The sequence below is a fragment of the Tachypleus tridentatus genome, chromosome 13, assembly GCF_004210375.1.
Source record: "Tachypleus tridentatus isolate NWPU-2018 chromosome 13, ASM421037v1, whole genome shotgun sequence".
In the NCBI taxonomy this organism is placed as follows: domain Eukaryota; kingdom Metazoa; phylum Arthropoda; class Merostomata; order Xiphosura; family Limulidae; genus Tachypleus; species Tachypleus tridentatus.
The window spans coordinates 116,283,992-116,301,770 of NC_134837.1; the positions used below are offsets into that span (position 1 = coordinate 116,283,992).

The following is a 17,779-nucleotide window of genomic DNA, read 5'->3' on the forward strand; positions in this document are numbered from 1 at the left end:
TAATATGCAAGTCATCAAGTAACATGATGAAACCAGCCAATATGAGTTATGTTGGAACAGAATATATCTGAATTATATTTAGACATTGTTTGGCATTTGTAGCATTATGCAACCAAAAGTAACTGCTTCTGGAAAGGATATGTAACACCCCTCTTCAACACAAAATATTTATACATTCAGATTATAAAGATTCAGATTGGAAGGTTAACATTTTCCTACAGTGAAAATGTATTTTGATAATATTTCCATTAAACTATAGTTTTATCACAGTGAAAGTTTCTCTTCTCTGCCCAAGTAAGCATTGGTATGAATCTTACTTCACTTGCTCCAGCCTTTATATTCCACTATCTTGTGATTCTCTCCACCCACTCAATAAGTACCTATCCCAGATCCATATATAAGCTTCCCATAGTTAAAATTACACATTGACAAGAGAGAGGGGCCAGTGATGGCAAGACCTGTGGAGACAGAGTCTGCATAGAAAAGAGGTGTGAGAAAATGAGATACATTAATAGCACACTAGTGAGATCTGCACTACTTCTGGAACAAATATGCTTTTCACACAGACAACAATAAAGTTGATTCCTAGGTGGTAAAAGCCAACCAGCCACAGATATAAAACTCTAACATCATAAGAAAACCATGAATTCATCCAGGCTACAACCAGCAGACAAGGACCCATGACTTGTCATTGGAATTATAGAACTGTGGGCCCAAATCTAGATCCAAGGTGAAGTGGTTAGGACATGAAGACCAATGTCTATTTTATCTTATTTAGTAATGTGGTATTATTAGAAGCCAACCCAAAAGTTACAGAATCCTGCATGTTGAGCCACTGAAATCACAAAGAGAAGGCAAGCAACAAAAAAAAAGACAAACCCTTGCCCCATTCTGAAGAAGTGAAAAATGAAACAAACCAAAATTGGAAGTATGCAACCTGTCACATCTCACTCTACTTGAAGAAACAGAGATTACCTGACCTGAGATTATGAACTGAAATCCTAACTCTTCAACCTGAGAGGCAAGGCAACACCTCTTGACACTGGAAATATGAGGGGTATTTGGAATAAACTACGTCCAACCAATGATACAGAAATTGATGTGCTATTGCAGAATTATGAGGAGTCAAAGAACCTCTTCCATGATTACCACAAAGAGGAGAACGACCAAAAAGAAGTTCCATACTCAACTCAACTGGATAGCAAAGAGTTATTTCTGAACTGGAATTATGAGGCTCTTGCATAGGTTGGTCCTATTCCTACCATACCATACATCTGGAAAAATCATCCAAGGTTATTTTTTGGAGGGCAGCAGGAATAAACTTTTGTCCACTACTCCAACAAGTGGAAACTGGGAGTGATAAGAACTCCTATGTTCCACAAAAATAAATGGGGGATGCTTGTACCTGAGAGTCCTAAGGAACAATGCTTCAAAGACAGTGCAATAGGTGAAACATGTTCCTTATTTTGAAAAGCAAACTGACCCCAATTTATTCAATCTAGGTGTCAGCAAGAATCAGAGGAATCTTCTTAAGATTTACTCATAACAGTATATGAGTGGTGGGCCAGTAGTGTATTTCTATTTATTTTATAATTGTTTACCACCTGGAAACTACACAAGTTAGCCTTATGGAACACCCCATCTAAGCAGAGCTTGTTGATTCCAGGAAATTTGTTTTCAGTTCACTGGTAGGTATTGCAATTTTAGAAAAAATCATACCTGACCAGGAAACACTCACCACTAAAAAGGATCCAAATGAAAATGAGATAAACACACGTATGCACTTTTGCATGTAAATATACCTTGTTTCCTTTGACTGCTCTTATTTTTGATTGATTTTTATTATGCTAAACACCATGACATTCTAGTTTATTTCCTAAGTATGATTTTGCTAAGTCATATATGTGTTTCCCTTGCTCTTTTGTTACAGTAACTGATTGTTATATCATTAACTTTGCAATAGCTTCCAAAAGCAATCCTGTAATAACAGGTTATACTTTTTGGACAGCTGTTAGTAAGTGGAAGAGATAGAAAAATAATAATGGTACACAACTTTTGCATCACCATGTACTGATGCTAGTGTGTTATTTGACTTGGTTACATCAGTATATTTTGAGTATAATGGCATCATTGCATTGCTAATTGTTCTACAACAACAGTTTAATATGTGTTTAGTAATAATTTTTTGTTAATACTTTATTTACTGTTTATTAGTATAAACTGCTTCATCTACAATCACAGTGGGCTAGAAAAAACTTAAACCTTCTTATTTTAAATCAAAATTTAGTTTGTGTTTTGTGTTATTTATATTATTCCAAAAATTGGCATTTAATCAAGATAAACATAAATTTAAATGCACTTTTCTTCATGTTTTGTTGCCTTTATTTCTTTCTCTCTTTCTGGGAAAGGTGAGCAAATGGAGTCAGAAGCCAAATTACCATAAAGAAAATCAAACAATAAACAAAACCAGAATTGAGTGGCCCTCTGATTTCATCAACAAACACAGTTCAATATTAGCAAAATATCATCTTAATTATCAGTAATCTGTCTTAAAAGTGCAGGTTTATCTGTTTTGTAACAGAAGCATTTCTACTTCATGAACGTAAAGTACGATTTTGCTGTATGTAAACAAAATAAATTGAACTAAAATTACAAATCCTAAATCCTGCTATGTTTATCACAAAATAGAATATCATGAGTTTTATCACTTGCTTTATATTTCAATATATTTCAAGCATTAACATTTCAATGTACAGTAATAGAAAGACAAAAAGTACTGGTACAGAGATGGCCTTAAAGATAACCAATGCATAATTTACAAGTCTAATTTAATTCAATATATTATTTATAATTCAAATAAATGAAACCTTTTTTGGATAATATAGCATTTACATCTTTTATAGAATGGATAAAAACTGTTTCTCTTAATTAGTTCAAACATTTATGCCTTTTAAACAATTTAAACTCCTATCAACACATAACACATTACTTACATGTATTTTTTCTGATCTTTTTCCTGTCTGTGTGAGGGTCTATCTTCATTGGAATATTCACACATACTTAAAGCTCCTTTTAATTTGTTATTCTTTTCTTTGTCAACTTCAGCCATCTGGTGGCTTTCCTTCACACTGTATGAAGGCCAACTAACAAATTTATGATATACCATTTTAAATTAATATAAATAAATATATGGCTTCATTATTCATGCAAAATACCTTTCTTGACTAAATACAATGATAATAATAAGAGCTACTGTACAAAAAGTACAATGGTGGTAATATACATATGCATTATATATAATATTGAAACCAAAAGACTTGTGAATAAATTGTTAAACAAAGAAATAAAGTGTAGTATTCAATAGTGTTACATTGTAGGTACTGGAAAAAAAGGATGGTCTTGACAAGTCCATTTCGCTACTGTCAGGTTTTCCACTTATGTCCATAGGATAATGGAAATACATAAACCTAGTCTGATTGCTACTATTTTTTTTAAATCTTAGATATATAAGCTGAACCTAACAACTAACTTTAAATTACTATTACTTTGACATTACATGCATTGTAAGGAGATCTAATTATTCATGGATAACATAATATAATTCTATGTCTAAAGTTATTTACACACATGGCTAAATACTGTGTGAAGAGCAATGGACTTCAAATCAGTTCATGAAGATTTTAAAGAAAAGTACAAAGAGGGTGACACCATATGGTGCTCTAAAGTCTGTCTATTTAAACAGGTAGTAATTAATATAGGAGGAACAGTAAGAATATGTAGCATAGAGTTAAAAATGAGTGGAAAAAGTGTTAAACTTAGTAAACTCAATGTTTATGCACCAAGCATAAACAACTATAATGAGGAGTACACAGAACATCAACTGGTGTTTTAAATCACAGACAGAGTCATTGAAAATTTCTGTCTTAATCTAAAGAAATAATATACTAAGACCACACAACACACTGACACAAACTGTAACATCATCCCTCTCCAAGTGCATGAGGACTTACTGGTTTGTTCTGAAAGTGAAAACAGAAAGAGTTGTACCTCCAGGTATTTCTAAATATAGAGATGAGGATAATACCAGAGAAAGCAAGCACAATTAAAATACAAAAACAAACCTTAACCAACACTGCTTATTAGAAACATCTAAAAACAGATATAAATGAGGGTGCACTCATTAAACATGCATAACTAGAAGACAAACTAAAGTCAGTACTACACAAAAATTTTGTATCTGTATTTGTAAAATCTGTATATACTTTAAATAAATCGCCCATGTCTAAAAATGTTTGAAAACAGCAAATAATGATCACAGACAGTAGTAAAGAAGCCTACACTACGAAAGTAACATGGAATTTTCACATGACATGTAGATAAAAGTAATAAAATCATTCCTCTCAAAGTGCAAGTGCTATCCATATCATTGGTTGGTTGTTTCAAAAATTTAAAATAGAGTTTAACCTCCTGATATCTGTAATAACATTGTTAAAAATGTTAATTTAAAAGGAATAGGGAAAGCATAAAATTTGAGACACAGTGCTAAGAACATTTTCTCAATCTACAAATCACTATTTAGACTATCCTAAATATTACAGCTTTTAGCCTTGAAGTCAAAACAGAATTTGTAGCTTAAAGAAATAATGTCAATACTATATCTCAAACCTTAAGTTTTTTGTTGTTTTTTAGCAACAACATTTTCATTTGAAGCTTCCTGTCTTATTTCTATAATTCTTTGAAGATCCCTGTTCCCCATTCTTAAATTAACAATTTGTAATAATATTGTTTGTTCAGTTTTCATGCCCATCATTGGTATAAATATGCATATTAGTAATACTGTCATATTTGAAACAATTTAGTTTAATAAAATATATAGTTGGTGTACAATGCTCTCTTGGGAAATAATGACAGTATTTAGATTGTCTTCATGCAAATTAGATGTCTGTTGCTTCCGATATCATTACAACAAAGGTATCATTGATAGTGGCCCTGATGTATAATTACTAAAATGCATATCCATCAACATATCACATGTTATGCAAATGTTTGTAAATATATATATGTATATAGAGCTACAGTATTTATACCTTGTAGCTATATGGGGATTATGTAAATACTGGATTTGAGGAACTGTTGATCTATACTGGAATAGTGCATGGCCTGGTTTTGTAGCCACATAAGGCCTACATACGTATTAACATAAAATGTTAATATAGTATATGTACATATGTATAGACATTATAATTTTTATAAGTTGTCAAGTGGTATATATATAGACAATCATATGAATTAATCACTTTGTATAGATGCATGCATACATTTTCAAAGCAAATATATAATACAATGTGTCATTATACACACACACATATATATATAAGCAATTTTTCTAAACTATAGCTTAAACATTTCTGTTGTGGGAGACAGCCTAGACATTTGTGTAGCATGACCACAATTGTTTGTACAATGGTAACAAAAAGTGTAATCTTGTCAGCAACATAGTGTTCAAACCCTATATACAAACAAATATGCAGCATTAACACAGTTGGAAAAATAAGTTAATGGTTATTATGGTACATGTGCCATGCTTGCCATGTGAATACCAGCTTTCATTTGCAGTCTCCATGCAGTTCTATACTATATATGCACATATTACATTATGTGGCCCCATCTATTCCACAGACTACAGTAAAATGATTGGGTATCAATGATTATACAGCCACTGTTATTTGTTAGGTAGTCAAATAAACTTAAAATCTAATGTACACAATGCACAATTATGCATTTAGTAATGTTGTCCAGGATTAATTACAATACTCAGAAAAATAATAAAAAGAGTAGAACAAATGGACCATCCCTCTTATGAGCCACTACTGTGATTTGGTTTGTAATATTAAACATGTCAACATCAACAGAGAAATAACACAAACAACTAAAATCTGAAAATAAATATCTACCAATATGTTTTATGAGAAACATTTAAAAACACCTAAATGAGGCACATGCCTTGACTGTATATAACTATTACATGAAATAAAGAATCACAAGAAAGATTTCCTGCATATGAAAATCTGTAGACAATCTAAACATGCATATATATACATAAATATTTTTAACTAACAATGAGCCTGCCAAATATTTATTTATCAAAAAAAAATGTTCAATTTTTAATTTGAAACCTTATCAACTAAATACATGTTGACAAGTTTTTATGACAAATAAAAAATTGTAACCACACCAGTGAAAGAAATAAAAAGAAGCAGGAACTTTACAATAGAATAATATTAATTCACAGGACAAACCAGGCATAAGTTATATGCCCTGTAATTTATAATCTACATGGAACTGTGATTAACACACACTGTATCATAAAATGTACTATTGTTTTAGAGAGCTTACAGTAAAAAAATACCAATTCTGTTTCCTGATAGTAGAAATAGGGGAAGAGCACTAGTTGTGTTTATTTGCTGTTAAATGTAAAACTGAATAACAGGATATAACCCTATAGTGTTATAAGCACTAGCTTACTGCTAAGCCGTGGGTGGGTGAAGAATCTCGACTAACAACAAGAATATTTTATTAAACTATTATAATGTGTTGTATTATTCGTTGGTAAAAGAGTAGCCAAAGAGTTGGCAGTGGGTGGTGATGACTAGCTGCCTTCCCTCTAGTCTTACACTGCTAAATTAGGAATGGCTAGCGCAAATAGCTCTCGTGTAGATTTGCGCGAAATTCAAAAACAAACATTTATACATGTGACCGCAATAATAAATATAATGTAGCGCCATCTATTCAATTGCACGACAAATAAACATTATAAACATTTTGCACTTCGGGTATTCAAGATTTAGACAATTTTAAAACTAACTAGTGTATATGCAACAACCATTTCTTTATCGCATAATACAATTTTACATAAAAGTGCTTTCCTCACTACAAGAACACGACTTTCTCTAGGGCTTGATTATATTTTTATTGACGTAATTTGTGAATAGAGCATTAAAGGTTTAGGTTTGGTTTGAATTTCGCGCAAAGCTACACGAGGACCATCTGCGCTAGCCGTCCCTAACTTAGCAGTATAAGACTAGAAGGAAGGCAGCTAGTCATCACCACCCACCACCAACTCTTGAGCTACTCTTTTACCAATGAATAGTGGGATTGACCGTTACATTATAACGCCCCAACGGCTGAAAGGGCGAGCATGTTTGGTGCGACCGGGATTGGAAACCGCTAGATTACGAGTCGAATGCCTTAATCAACTGGCCATGGCGGGCCAGAGTATTAAAAAATTGATTTCTTGAGAAAAAAAAAAGCAATAAAATATGTGAAGTTTAGAGTTCTAAATATCAGGCACGTTTTCTGACAGACAATATGTGTTCAATTAGAAGTTGCGTTTTTCTCCTCTTTTTGTTCTCTTCGAACTGGTACACCAGAAGAAAAACAGGTAATCAACGGTTTCTAATACCAAACACTTGAGCTACCTTTACGTATCTGATCGAATAGCGAAATTTAACCATCACCCTTTTAAGAGTACCCACTACCCCATGTGCGGAGTGCATTATTTTTTGTAGTAACAGAATGAAAGGCCCGAAGAAGGTCGAAACGTTGTTCGCTCTTCTATGTAAAATATTTTCTCAACCCAAACGAGCCGTTTTTGCATATAAAGTTTTTAACTCTGTAGCAATTATCGTTAATTAAACTGGCTTCAAATAACTGGTTTTCGTTTTAATTCATTAAGAAATTTTGACACCATTACAGTCATCAAAATGACTTAAAAAAGTGTTTTTGCTGGGTTTTTTTTAAACTGGTTTGTTTTCTGTCATTAAACTTGTGACGACACATTATTCATTACTCTTAATAAAGTCTCATACCACTTGTTTTAAATACACACACTCACATATATAAAGCGTTCTCTTCTTACGTGTGTATTTGTTAACCTGACAGTTGTGAAAAATGGCTCTCGTGGGATAATTTTTCTCGCACGTGTTACGTTATAAGGCCTGATTGCCATATCGAACTACCTCCAACTGCTTTGTCGGGGAACCTACAATGTAGTCAATTACAGCATAAAATAAAAGATGGCAAACAAATATACTCTCGCGCAATAATCAATTTGTCACTGTATTGAGCGTTTCAACCTACTTCCCAGCTTTTTAATTTGCTCAGCAGCTTTGTCTTCGTTGCTCAATACACGGACGTATTGAAACCTCCCCGTATGTGGATATTTCATCACTTTGGACGTGACAGAAAGTCGAGTTTCAGGACGTAAGGCGAGTGAGTTTGAGGTTAATTGGATTAATATGGATGAACCAAGAGTTGGTTTAAAGCAATGAAGTGGTCTTGATTAATTTATGACAAGACACTGTTTTAATTTCATTATAACAGTAAAAAATAATGTTGATGCATACTCACGTGTAAATGTTTTTACATTTAACTACATAAAATATTGTTCAAGTGCCAAATACTTTGTTTCTTTCTTTTACAATTTTTGAACAAAACAATACACACAGCCATCCGTAGTTTCAAACTGATAAAGAAACCGGTCAAAACGCTCATTTCTCATCGCTAACTTGTTTAATACAATAATGGGTTCTGACCGTCACTCTTGTAAGCTCCCCAGTTGCTAGAAGTAAATTTAGGAGATTATAGCCTAAAAATTTGGTTTCGATACCCAAGATAAGCAAAGCACAGATAGCCCATCGTGTAACTTCGCGCTTAACAACAAACAAACAAACAAACGTTTTTAAAACGCACCTACAGTCCAAATATGTAAAGCGTTTTTTTCCAGCAAAGGGTCACGAATGACAAACCCCAAACCATGTGCAGAATCAACAAAACTCACCGATTTGTTTTTCATACACTTCAAACGTCTTGCCTATATACATAAATTTACAAAAATAAACTTTTAAATTTAATATATTTATACATAATCTGTGACGTTAGTATATTGTTGTTTTCAAAAGTGAATAACCGTTATAACAGACTGAATAAAACATTTTTATATATATGTAACATGTAAAGCCTCTAAAAATAACCTTATTAAGTTTCTTCAAACTCCCACAAAATCATCTAACAATAAGCGACATATATTAGAACCACTTTTATGAACAAGTCCTCACTTAAGCAGTTCTCTTTCTTTTTTAAACTGGTGTTACTCTTTAACATGTGTAAAGCTATCTACAACATGGACGGTAAAACCTAATACAGTAATGTAATATGTATTACACGCAGGCATGCCTCTCAAAAGTTGGACAATAGAGCACCTAATAATACACATGCTGATTGTCTACGATAACATGGACAATAGAACATAATGATATACCTTTGGGTTTGTCTACAAGAATATGGGCAATAAAAACTAATAACATATACAGTCATGTGAAAAAATTAGGACACCCTATGAAAGCCTGTGTATTTTTGTAACAATTTTGGATAAATGGATATTTAATCTCAATTGTAACAATACTGAGAGATTAAAGTAATATAACTAAACAATTAAAACTGAAGAAAAGACTTTTCAAGATCTTCTGTAAAATGTAATTCTAAAAAAAATGCATATTCTAACTGAGGAAAAGTTAGGACACCCCCACATTTATTGCTACTTAAAATGGCTAAACTCACACATAGGTGTATTACACCAGGTGCACATGATTAGAAGATCGTTACTCAGCATTGTGAACGAGGCTTGCCCTATTTAAACCTCAGACATTTAGTTTGGTGTGCTCCTGACTGTTGAAGTGAGAGTGAGCACCATGGTGAGAGCAAAAGAGCCGTCTGAGGCCTTCAGAAAGAAAATTGTAGCAGCTTATGAATCTGGTAAGGGATTTAAAAAGATCTCAAAAGAATTTGAAATCAGCCATTCCACTGTCCGGAAAATAGTCAACAAGTGGAAGGCTTTCAAAACAACTGCCAATATGCCCAGGTCGACCAAGCAAGTTCCCCCCGAGAGCAGACCGCAAGATGCTAAAAGATGTCTCCAAAAACCCTAAAATGTCATCACGGGACCAACAGCAGCCTCTGATTACTGTTGATGTGAAAGTGCATGCCTCTACAATCAGAAAGAGACTGCACAAGTGTAACTTGCATGGGAGGTGTGCAAGGAGGAAACCTTTGCTCTCTAAGAGAAACATCAAGGCCAGACTGAAGTTTGCCAGAGAGAATGTAGACAAAGACCAGGACTTCTGGAATAATGTTCTTTGGACAGATGAATCCAAAATTGAATTATTTGGACACCATAACAGAGGACATGTTTGTAGTAAACCAAATACAGCATTCCAGGAAAAGAACCTCATACCAACTGTAAAGCATGGAGGTGGAAGTGTCATGGTTTGGTGCTGCTTTGCTGCAGCAGGACCTGGACAGCTCACAATCATAGAATCCACCATGAATTTTACTGTGTATCAGAGGGTGCTTGAGGAACATGTGAGTCCATCTGTAAGGAAATTAAAGCTGAAACGGAACTTGACCCTGCAACAGTGACCCAAAACATACCAATAAATCCTCCAAGGACTGACTGAAAACTAAGAAATGGAGAGTCCTGGAATGGCCGAGTCAAAACCCAGATCTTAATCCCATTGAGATGCTGTGGGGTGACTTGAAACGGGCTGTACATGCAAGAAACCCCTCAAACATATCACAGCTGACAGAATTATGCATTGAGGAGTGGTGCAAACTTTCTTTAGACCGATGTCAGAGACTGGTAGATGACTACAAGAAGCGTCTCACTGCAGTTATTTCAGCCAAGGGGGTAACACTAGCTATTAGGGGGTAGGGTGTCCTAACATTTCCTCAATTAGAATATGCATTTTTGTAGAATTACATTTACAGAAGATCTTGAAAAGTCTTTTCTTCAGTTTTAATTGTTTAGTTATATTCCTATGATATCTCAGTATTGTTAAAATTGAAATTAAATATCTATATATCCAAAAATGTTACAAAAATGCACAGGCTTTCATAGGGTGTCTTAATTTTTTCATATGGCTGTATGTAGGCCTGTCGATAAGAAGAATAAAACCTAAAAATATACCTGCGGCTTGTCCGCCAAAACGTCGACAATAAAATCTTATATACCTGTGAGCCTGCCGATGAGGACATGGACAATAAAACCTAATATACCTGTGGGCCTGTCTACGAGAACATGGACAATAAAACCTAATATTATGCGTTTATGCCTGTAAGCTTGTCTATGAGAACATGAACAATAAAATCTATTAATATACCCTAAACCTATCTCTAAGAGTATGAAAACTAAAACCTAATATTATATCTGCAAGCCAAACTATATAATCGGTAAATTACAGAACTGTCACAAAACAATGTGGAATGTTAATCTAATCACACAGTTGTGGTACTCTCTTATAAGACTATATAATAGAGGTAGTAATGCTACTAGATTGCCTACAATGGTATGAGAAACGACAACAAAAACAATATAACATAACAGTTGTTGGACTGTCCACAAGAATATAGAGCTTAAAACCTATGAAGTTTCCAGGCTGTCTGTAAGGGTATAAATAGAACTGGACAGTTTTGAGAAAGTTTACAACTGATATGCTGTGAGCACCTTTTCCAAGACGGCGGAACATGATTATAATTAATTATAATTAAAATCACAATAAATTAAAAACATTTCATATTGACGCTATTTAAAACTCTACTGAAACAGCACTGGTTCCACTTTAAGTTGGAACTCTACAAGTTTCGACCTGATCAGCGTCATCTTCAGGAGTTACAAGACGTACTTTTACCTCTTGTCACATTGCTTCACCGTAATTTGCATCTTTCCTTGTTCTACTTTTTTAAATAATATATTTCGCCATATATCAACATACTGGCTTGTTGGTCCTTCGTTTCTTTTCAACACTGTTAACCTGAATGTAATGCTCGTTATTAAATTACATTCAGGTTCACGATACTGCAATGGGTACCAAAATGGCTTCCAATTATGCCAACATTTTTATGGGTCACATTGAAAACCAACTTTTAAAACTCAGTCCTGTATATGAAAACGTTACGTAGCCGACACATTTTTCATTTGGACAGCCGGTCTTAAATCACTTAGTTAAACAATTTATCACAAATGCAAACTCCTTTTACAAAACAATCAAGTTTATCTGCGATTACTAGCCTACTCAGATTAGCTTTGTTGACATCACAGTTTTCCTAAAAAACGGATTTTACACATTGACTTTACAAAAACCTCTAGACAGACCACAATAGCTTCATTATAAAAGCTGTCACCCCTGTCACATTAAACGAAACATTACGTACATTCAAGTTTTTAGAACAAAGAAACTATGCTCAAATGAAACACATCAAACATCTAAAACAAACCATGTTATAAAGAGGATATAAAGATACCGAAATCGACAGACAACTTGAAAAGGCTAACAACACTCAGCGAAAAAATATCGTAAATCAGACTCACACTAAACTTTCGAATATAATTTCTATTATTATTAGCTAAAAGTTTAAACTCAGAAACGTTTCACGAATGCTGAAAAACATTTTCATCTCCTATAGCTCAACGATCGTCTTAAACAGATATTTCCAAAAGTTCCTTTTGTGTTCTTCCGAAAAACCAGAACTCTAACAGATATCGTTGTCCTCACAAAAGTGAGTTACATCCCACCCAAAAATGATTGTCGTCCATGCAATAAAGCTCATTGTCAAACCTGCAAGTTCATAAAAACCAGACTCATAAAAAAACAACTTTAAAATATCCAAATAAATCACTTGTGAAACAAAAAAAAACACCATTTACCTTATACAATGTAAAAAATGCAATCACCAATGTGTAGGACATAACTCTTACAGAACGTTTCAACAACTATAAATCTTCTATTTACAACGAAAAAAATCTCACTGTTTCTCAACACTTTAACCAACCCGGTCATTCCATAAACGATGTTATTCTCATCGGCATTGAAACAGGATTCAAAACTAAAGCAGACAAAGAAATAAAAGAAGCTTATGTAAATACTGTTCAACCTTTCTGAATTAATCTAGATCCAGGAATCAGTGATATCCATTCACTAGTTTCATCTCTGTAAGAAAAATATTTTTTCTTTGCTTATTTTTTCATGTAATATGAAAGCTGAATTTCCTAAAACTTACTATTTGTTTAGGATAATTTTTAATACCTGATTTTATAAATTAATTAGTATGTCTTCTTTAAATCAGTCTCCAAGTGTCACCGTTATTTTACTTCAACACTTAAGTATAGTTTAAATGTACATATATTTTGCCATTTTCTAAATTAAAATATTCCTAACACCGTTTCACATACACCCTGTCATTGGTTACATTGTAGCGGAAACGAGACGCTTACAATAGTACATAGAAAAATAAACATTTCCTGGAAAAAAAAAACGGGTGGCCTTTATGATGTTACTAAACTTCTATACAAATATGCAATCACTGACCACTATTGTGTTGTTTGTGTCGTAGTCGGCCTGAGGAGCTATGGCCTGAGAGAAACGGTCGTTAGCACAGAAAATTGCGAACGTACTACAGTGGGAATACTGTTATTCTTGTTTGTATACATTCTTCTAACTCTTGAAAATCCCTAAGGGCCTAATTAAAAAATTTAGTGTTAAAAATACAAGGTAGCCCAAAATTATATTTCCTATTTTAAAATGTGATAATCACATGACTAAAAAAAAATATATACAACCGTGAAGTCTTCAACACGTTGTAGCCAAACTCATACAGTTTTTATTGATGTGCCAGCAGACTTTCATATGAGTACCATTAGCAGCTCTCAGAATATCTAACCGATATTCATGTTCCGTCTATGTTCGCTGTAAAATGTTTACAGTTACAGTGAGGATGACATCCATTATCCTGTTCTTTAGCTTCGTCATGTTTACTGCAGATGTAGGATACACAATGTTCTTAAGATTTCCCTAAAGAAAGAAGAATAGTGAAGCAATGTTTGGCAAATACGCAGGTCAAGAAATTGGCTCACTCTGAAAGCCAAATGACGCATTCAGCCTTTTCTTACATGGTTGCTATTTTAAGGGGTAATATTATTCAATGGAATGAAAAAAAACATGCAAACAAACAAAAAACACCAAAAACGTGATGGTACAAACTGAATTGGACTACAAGATACTGAAACCCACATGGTTGTAGTTTTTTTAATTATTTAAATATTAAACATTAAAATAGGAAACATAGTTTTGTGCTACCCCATATAATAGGTCTAATACGAATATTTTATAGCAAGTATTATTGTTTACAAAAAAATAAGCTTTAAATCTAAACAATAAAGATTCAAAACTGTGTAATTGGATATAAAGAAATTTAACTGGAGAGTTGGAAGGACATCTACAAGAACATTTAAAACGAAATAACGTAGTTTGAAGGATATATACATCTACAAGAACATATTTTAAAATGAAAAAGGTATTTCCAAGGATAAATACCTATATGGAAATATACTTTGAAACCAAAAAAGGCAGTTGAAGGGGTGAATATCTACGTTTTCTGGAAAAAAAACCGGGTGGCCTTCATGATGTCACTAAACTTCATCTATATATACCACTCGTTCAATTACCCTACCATTGAAAAAGAAAGGTCCACTTTTTGAACAGTTGCTTTTACTGTCATAGTCATATAAATGTTCCCCTATAGATACATGTGGTGGTCAAGAGAACAAATAGTTCATTGTGTAGTTTTGTGTTTACCATAAAAACAAAATCTAAGAAGTAGCTATACAATAAATTAAATAAGTGTATAATTAAAGATTCACAAATATTGCATATTAATTTGTAAATTTTGTAAATAAATGCATGAATAATAATTTTATATGACAAAGTCATCTCTGACATATTTCAGGCAATTATTTCTAAGAACATTCATGGGGATATAAATATTTATATAATACAAAATAAACCTGGTTTTTATCTATAAATGTGTCAGTGAAAGAATTAACATGGAAATGGGCAGCAAACCTGGAAAATAGAAAAACAATAGTTATAATAATACAACACAATTAATCTAATCTGACAGTTAGGGCATTTCCAAGTAAGGATGTGAAGAAGTCAGTCTAAACAAATTATGGGACTGTAACCGTAAATTAAAGAAGATATAGTGGACTGTCTACACAAACAAGAAAATTACACTGTATATGCAGAAAACTAGACTCTAAAACCTCATATTCTGTACTTGTAAGACTGTCTACATTGATGTAAAGAATAAAAGCTGAAAAACAGCCTTCAAACTGTCCATGGCAATATCTAATAACATAGTTGAAAACCATTTACACACAGATACAAACGAAAAGACCTAAGACAGTTGTAAGACTATACACAAGAACACAGAATCAAAAATTTAACTACAGATTGCTGCAAACTGGCTTATAACAATGTAGAAAACAACAAAATGTAATAAGAGAGTTATGAGAACACCAGAGAAAAAGCACAGAGTTTTAAACTAATAAGACAGTTACAAGACTATCTGCAAAGATTAAAAAAAGTATGAATAAAGAAGTCAATATAACCATTTGTGGCAATATCTACCATGATAAACAGATACTAGTCTTACTATTTATTTCTAAGACTAACTACAAAAATACAGAAAAGTTAATCTAAAACGAGAATGTAAGCCATTTTAACAAGACTATGACAAAACTGTCCACAAAAATTGCAAAAATAAGTATTGCAAGACTCACTTTAAGAACTTACAGAAGTCAATGTAACAAGATTCTTGTAAGAATATAGAAACTACAAGAGGTGCACAACACTTTCTATCACAAAATGTGACTAAAATCATGAAAAGTTCAAATATTTAGGAAAGACAATGTTAAAATTAGGATTTGAGATAATATTTGAACAAATCTTGTCAAGTGTGTTCTAAAAGCATGTAGTTTTACATATTTTTCTGTTATCTAATAAAGATGTAACAAATTAACAACATTTTCAATGGAGGCCATTTTTTGTCCACCTTTATATATATATAAAGAGAGAGAGAGAAATTAATCTATATAAAAATGCAATTGGCTGTCTACAATAATATACAGAAATCCATTTAATGAAACTGTTGCAAGATTATCTAAAGATTTGTAAAATTCAGTTTCACAAAACTGTTGTCTACAAAGATTATATATCAGTCAGTCTAAGCAGATAACTGTAATATTTCAAAGTGCCTTATGTCACAACCATGACTTCTAAATACCATGATGATTTCAGTAGGACATCAGCTAAGAGCCTGTTTTATTTGCTCTAATTCAAAGTGCCTTATGAGGGCAATAACTTACACACCTCTATAAAGATTTCAGTAAAATGCCAACTTTAGACTTATATCACTTAAAATGCTTCAAAGTGTCTCAATAAACCAACAATTCATAAATATTCATAGCAAATTTACTGTCATTTGTACCACCCATTTTATTTTTGATACATTAAAGTGTTCTATACCAGAGCAAAGACTTAGGAACATTTCAGTCAAATGCCACCTGTAGATCTGGTCAACCTGAAGTACTTTGAAGTAATATATTAAGACTACATCGAACAAATTTCCATCTAGTTTACAGCAACTACTGCAGTTGCATTTACTTCAAACTGTTTTGTGCAGTAACAACTTGCACAAACTTTTTCATTTAGATTATTTTGAACTGTTTTTTCACAACAACATCTAATATATATTATGTTAGCGAAGTATTCCCTATTGGTCTGCTTCATTTAAAATACTTTAGTGAGTGTCTCACGACAACGATATATAAATACCAATAAAATGCAAGACTTGCTTTACCTTCAACTCTTCAAAGTATTTTTATAATTGTGAGTTAAAAATATTCAATTTCATTGAAATTGTACACCAAGTATTGTTTAGTCTTTCCCCACAAATTATTAAAACTGTATACGATATACTATATTTGAAATAGGAAAGATATATTATTTGTTGATAAGCAATCTTTTTATAAAAATCTCCCTAAGTCTTTCTTTGAATGGGAACAACACATTCATTACAAGTCTGTGTATGACATGTAGGGTTATCTACTTACCTCACAACACTTCGAAGCCTTTTACCACAACTCCGACCCCAACATTTCCATCTCCTGTTATTTTTCCTCCTACGCTTTCGAGATTGTTGTGGGAGAAATGCTGGAATATTTCTTTTCCATAATTTATCTACGGTTAGATGAGGCGGTCTCTGACGGTGGTCCTTAAATGCAAAATGAATGCCAGTTCTGATGACAAGACGACGAGTCGCTTCTATCCACATTGCATAATGTAAACTGCTTCGATCCATAATGTTCCCGGCGGACTCTGTAGAACGTTTGGGCGAATACGCCTCAAATTCAAGAGAGTAGAGCTTGATCCGAACTGAAACAAGTCCAGTGTAATTTATACACGTCCTATTGGGAAGGGTTCATGAACGCTTCGGTCCACAACTCTGACAGCAGTACTGAAAATTACCGCAGAATAGTAGCCTATCAGAACCCGGAGCCGAGTCCGACCCTGACCATATATAAAGAGCTAGCACATTTGATGTATAGATAAAAACAAGTTATACTTTATGGTGGTAAAAGTACCTGGAAGACTTACTTTTTTTAGGAGAACAACTACTTTCAGTATACGAGAAAAGGTGATAAGTACAATAATAAAAAACAACAGCTACGTAGTCTGATGTTATATAAAAAGTTTCATAAGACAGTTTCCACGATAATAATGTTCAGCCAGGTTTACTAAACAATATAAAAGATTTTTCTGAAGAAACATCGTTTAGGTGAAGGAAGAATTATATGTGACATTCATTGGAAGACGAGGAAGCTCGA

At 33.1% G+C, this 17,779-nt stretch overlaps 1 protein-coding gene across 5 annotated transcripts in view; it reads right to left on the reverse strand.

Moving 5' to 3' along the window:
• LOC143241101 (uncharacterized) overlaps positions 1-17,779 on the reverse strand; it is a 99,652-nt gene that overhangs the window by 46,531 nt on the left and 35,342 nt on the right. For all 5 annotated transcript variants that reach the window (XM_076484648.1, XM_076484650.1, XM_076484647.1 and 2 more), the window contains exons 5-6: positions 17,006-17,409; positions 2,994-3,143 (exon numbers count right to left, since the gene is read on the reverse strand). In XM_076484648.1, coding sequence (XP_076340763.1) covers positions 2,994-3,143; positions 17,006-17,253 — 398 coding nt within the window. In that variant the 5' untranslated portion in view covers positions 17,254-17,409. The remainder of the gene's footprint in view (positions 1-2,993; positions 3,144-17,005; positions 17,410-17,779) is intronic.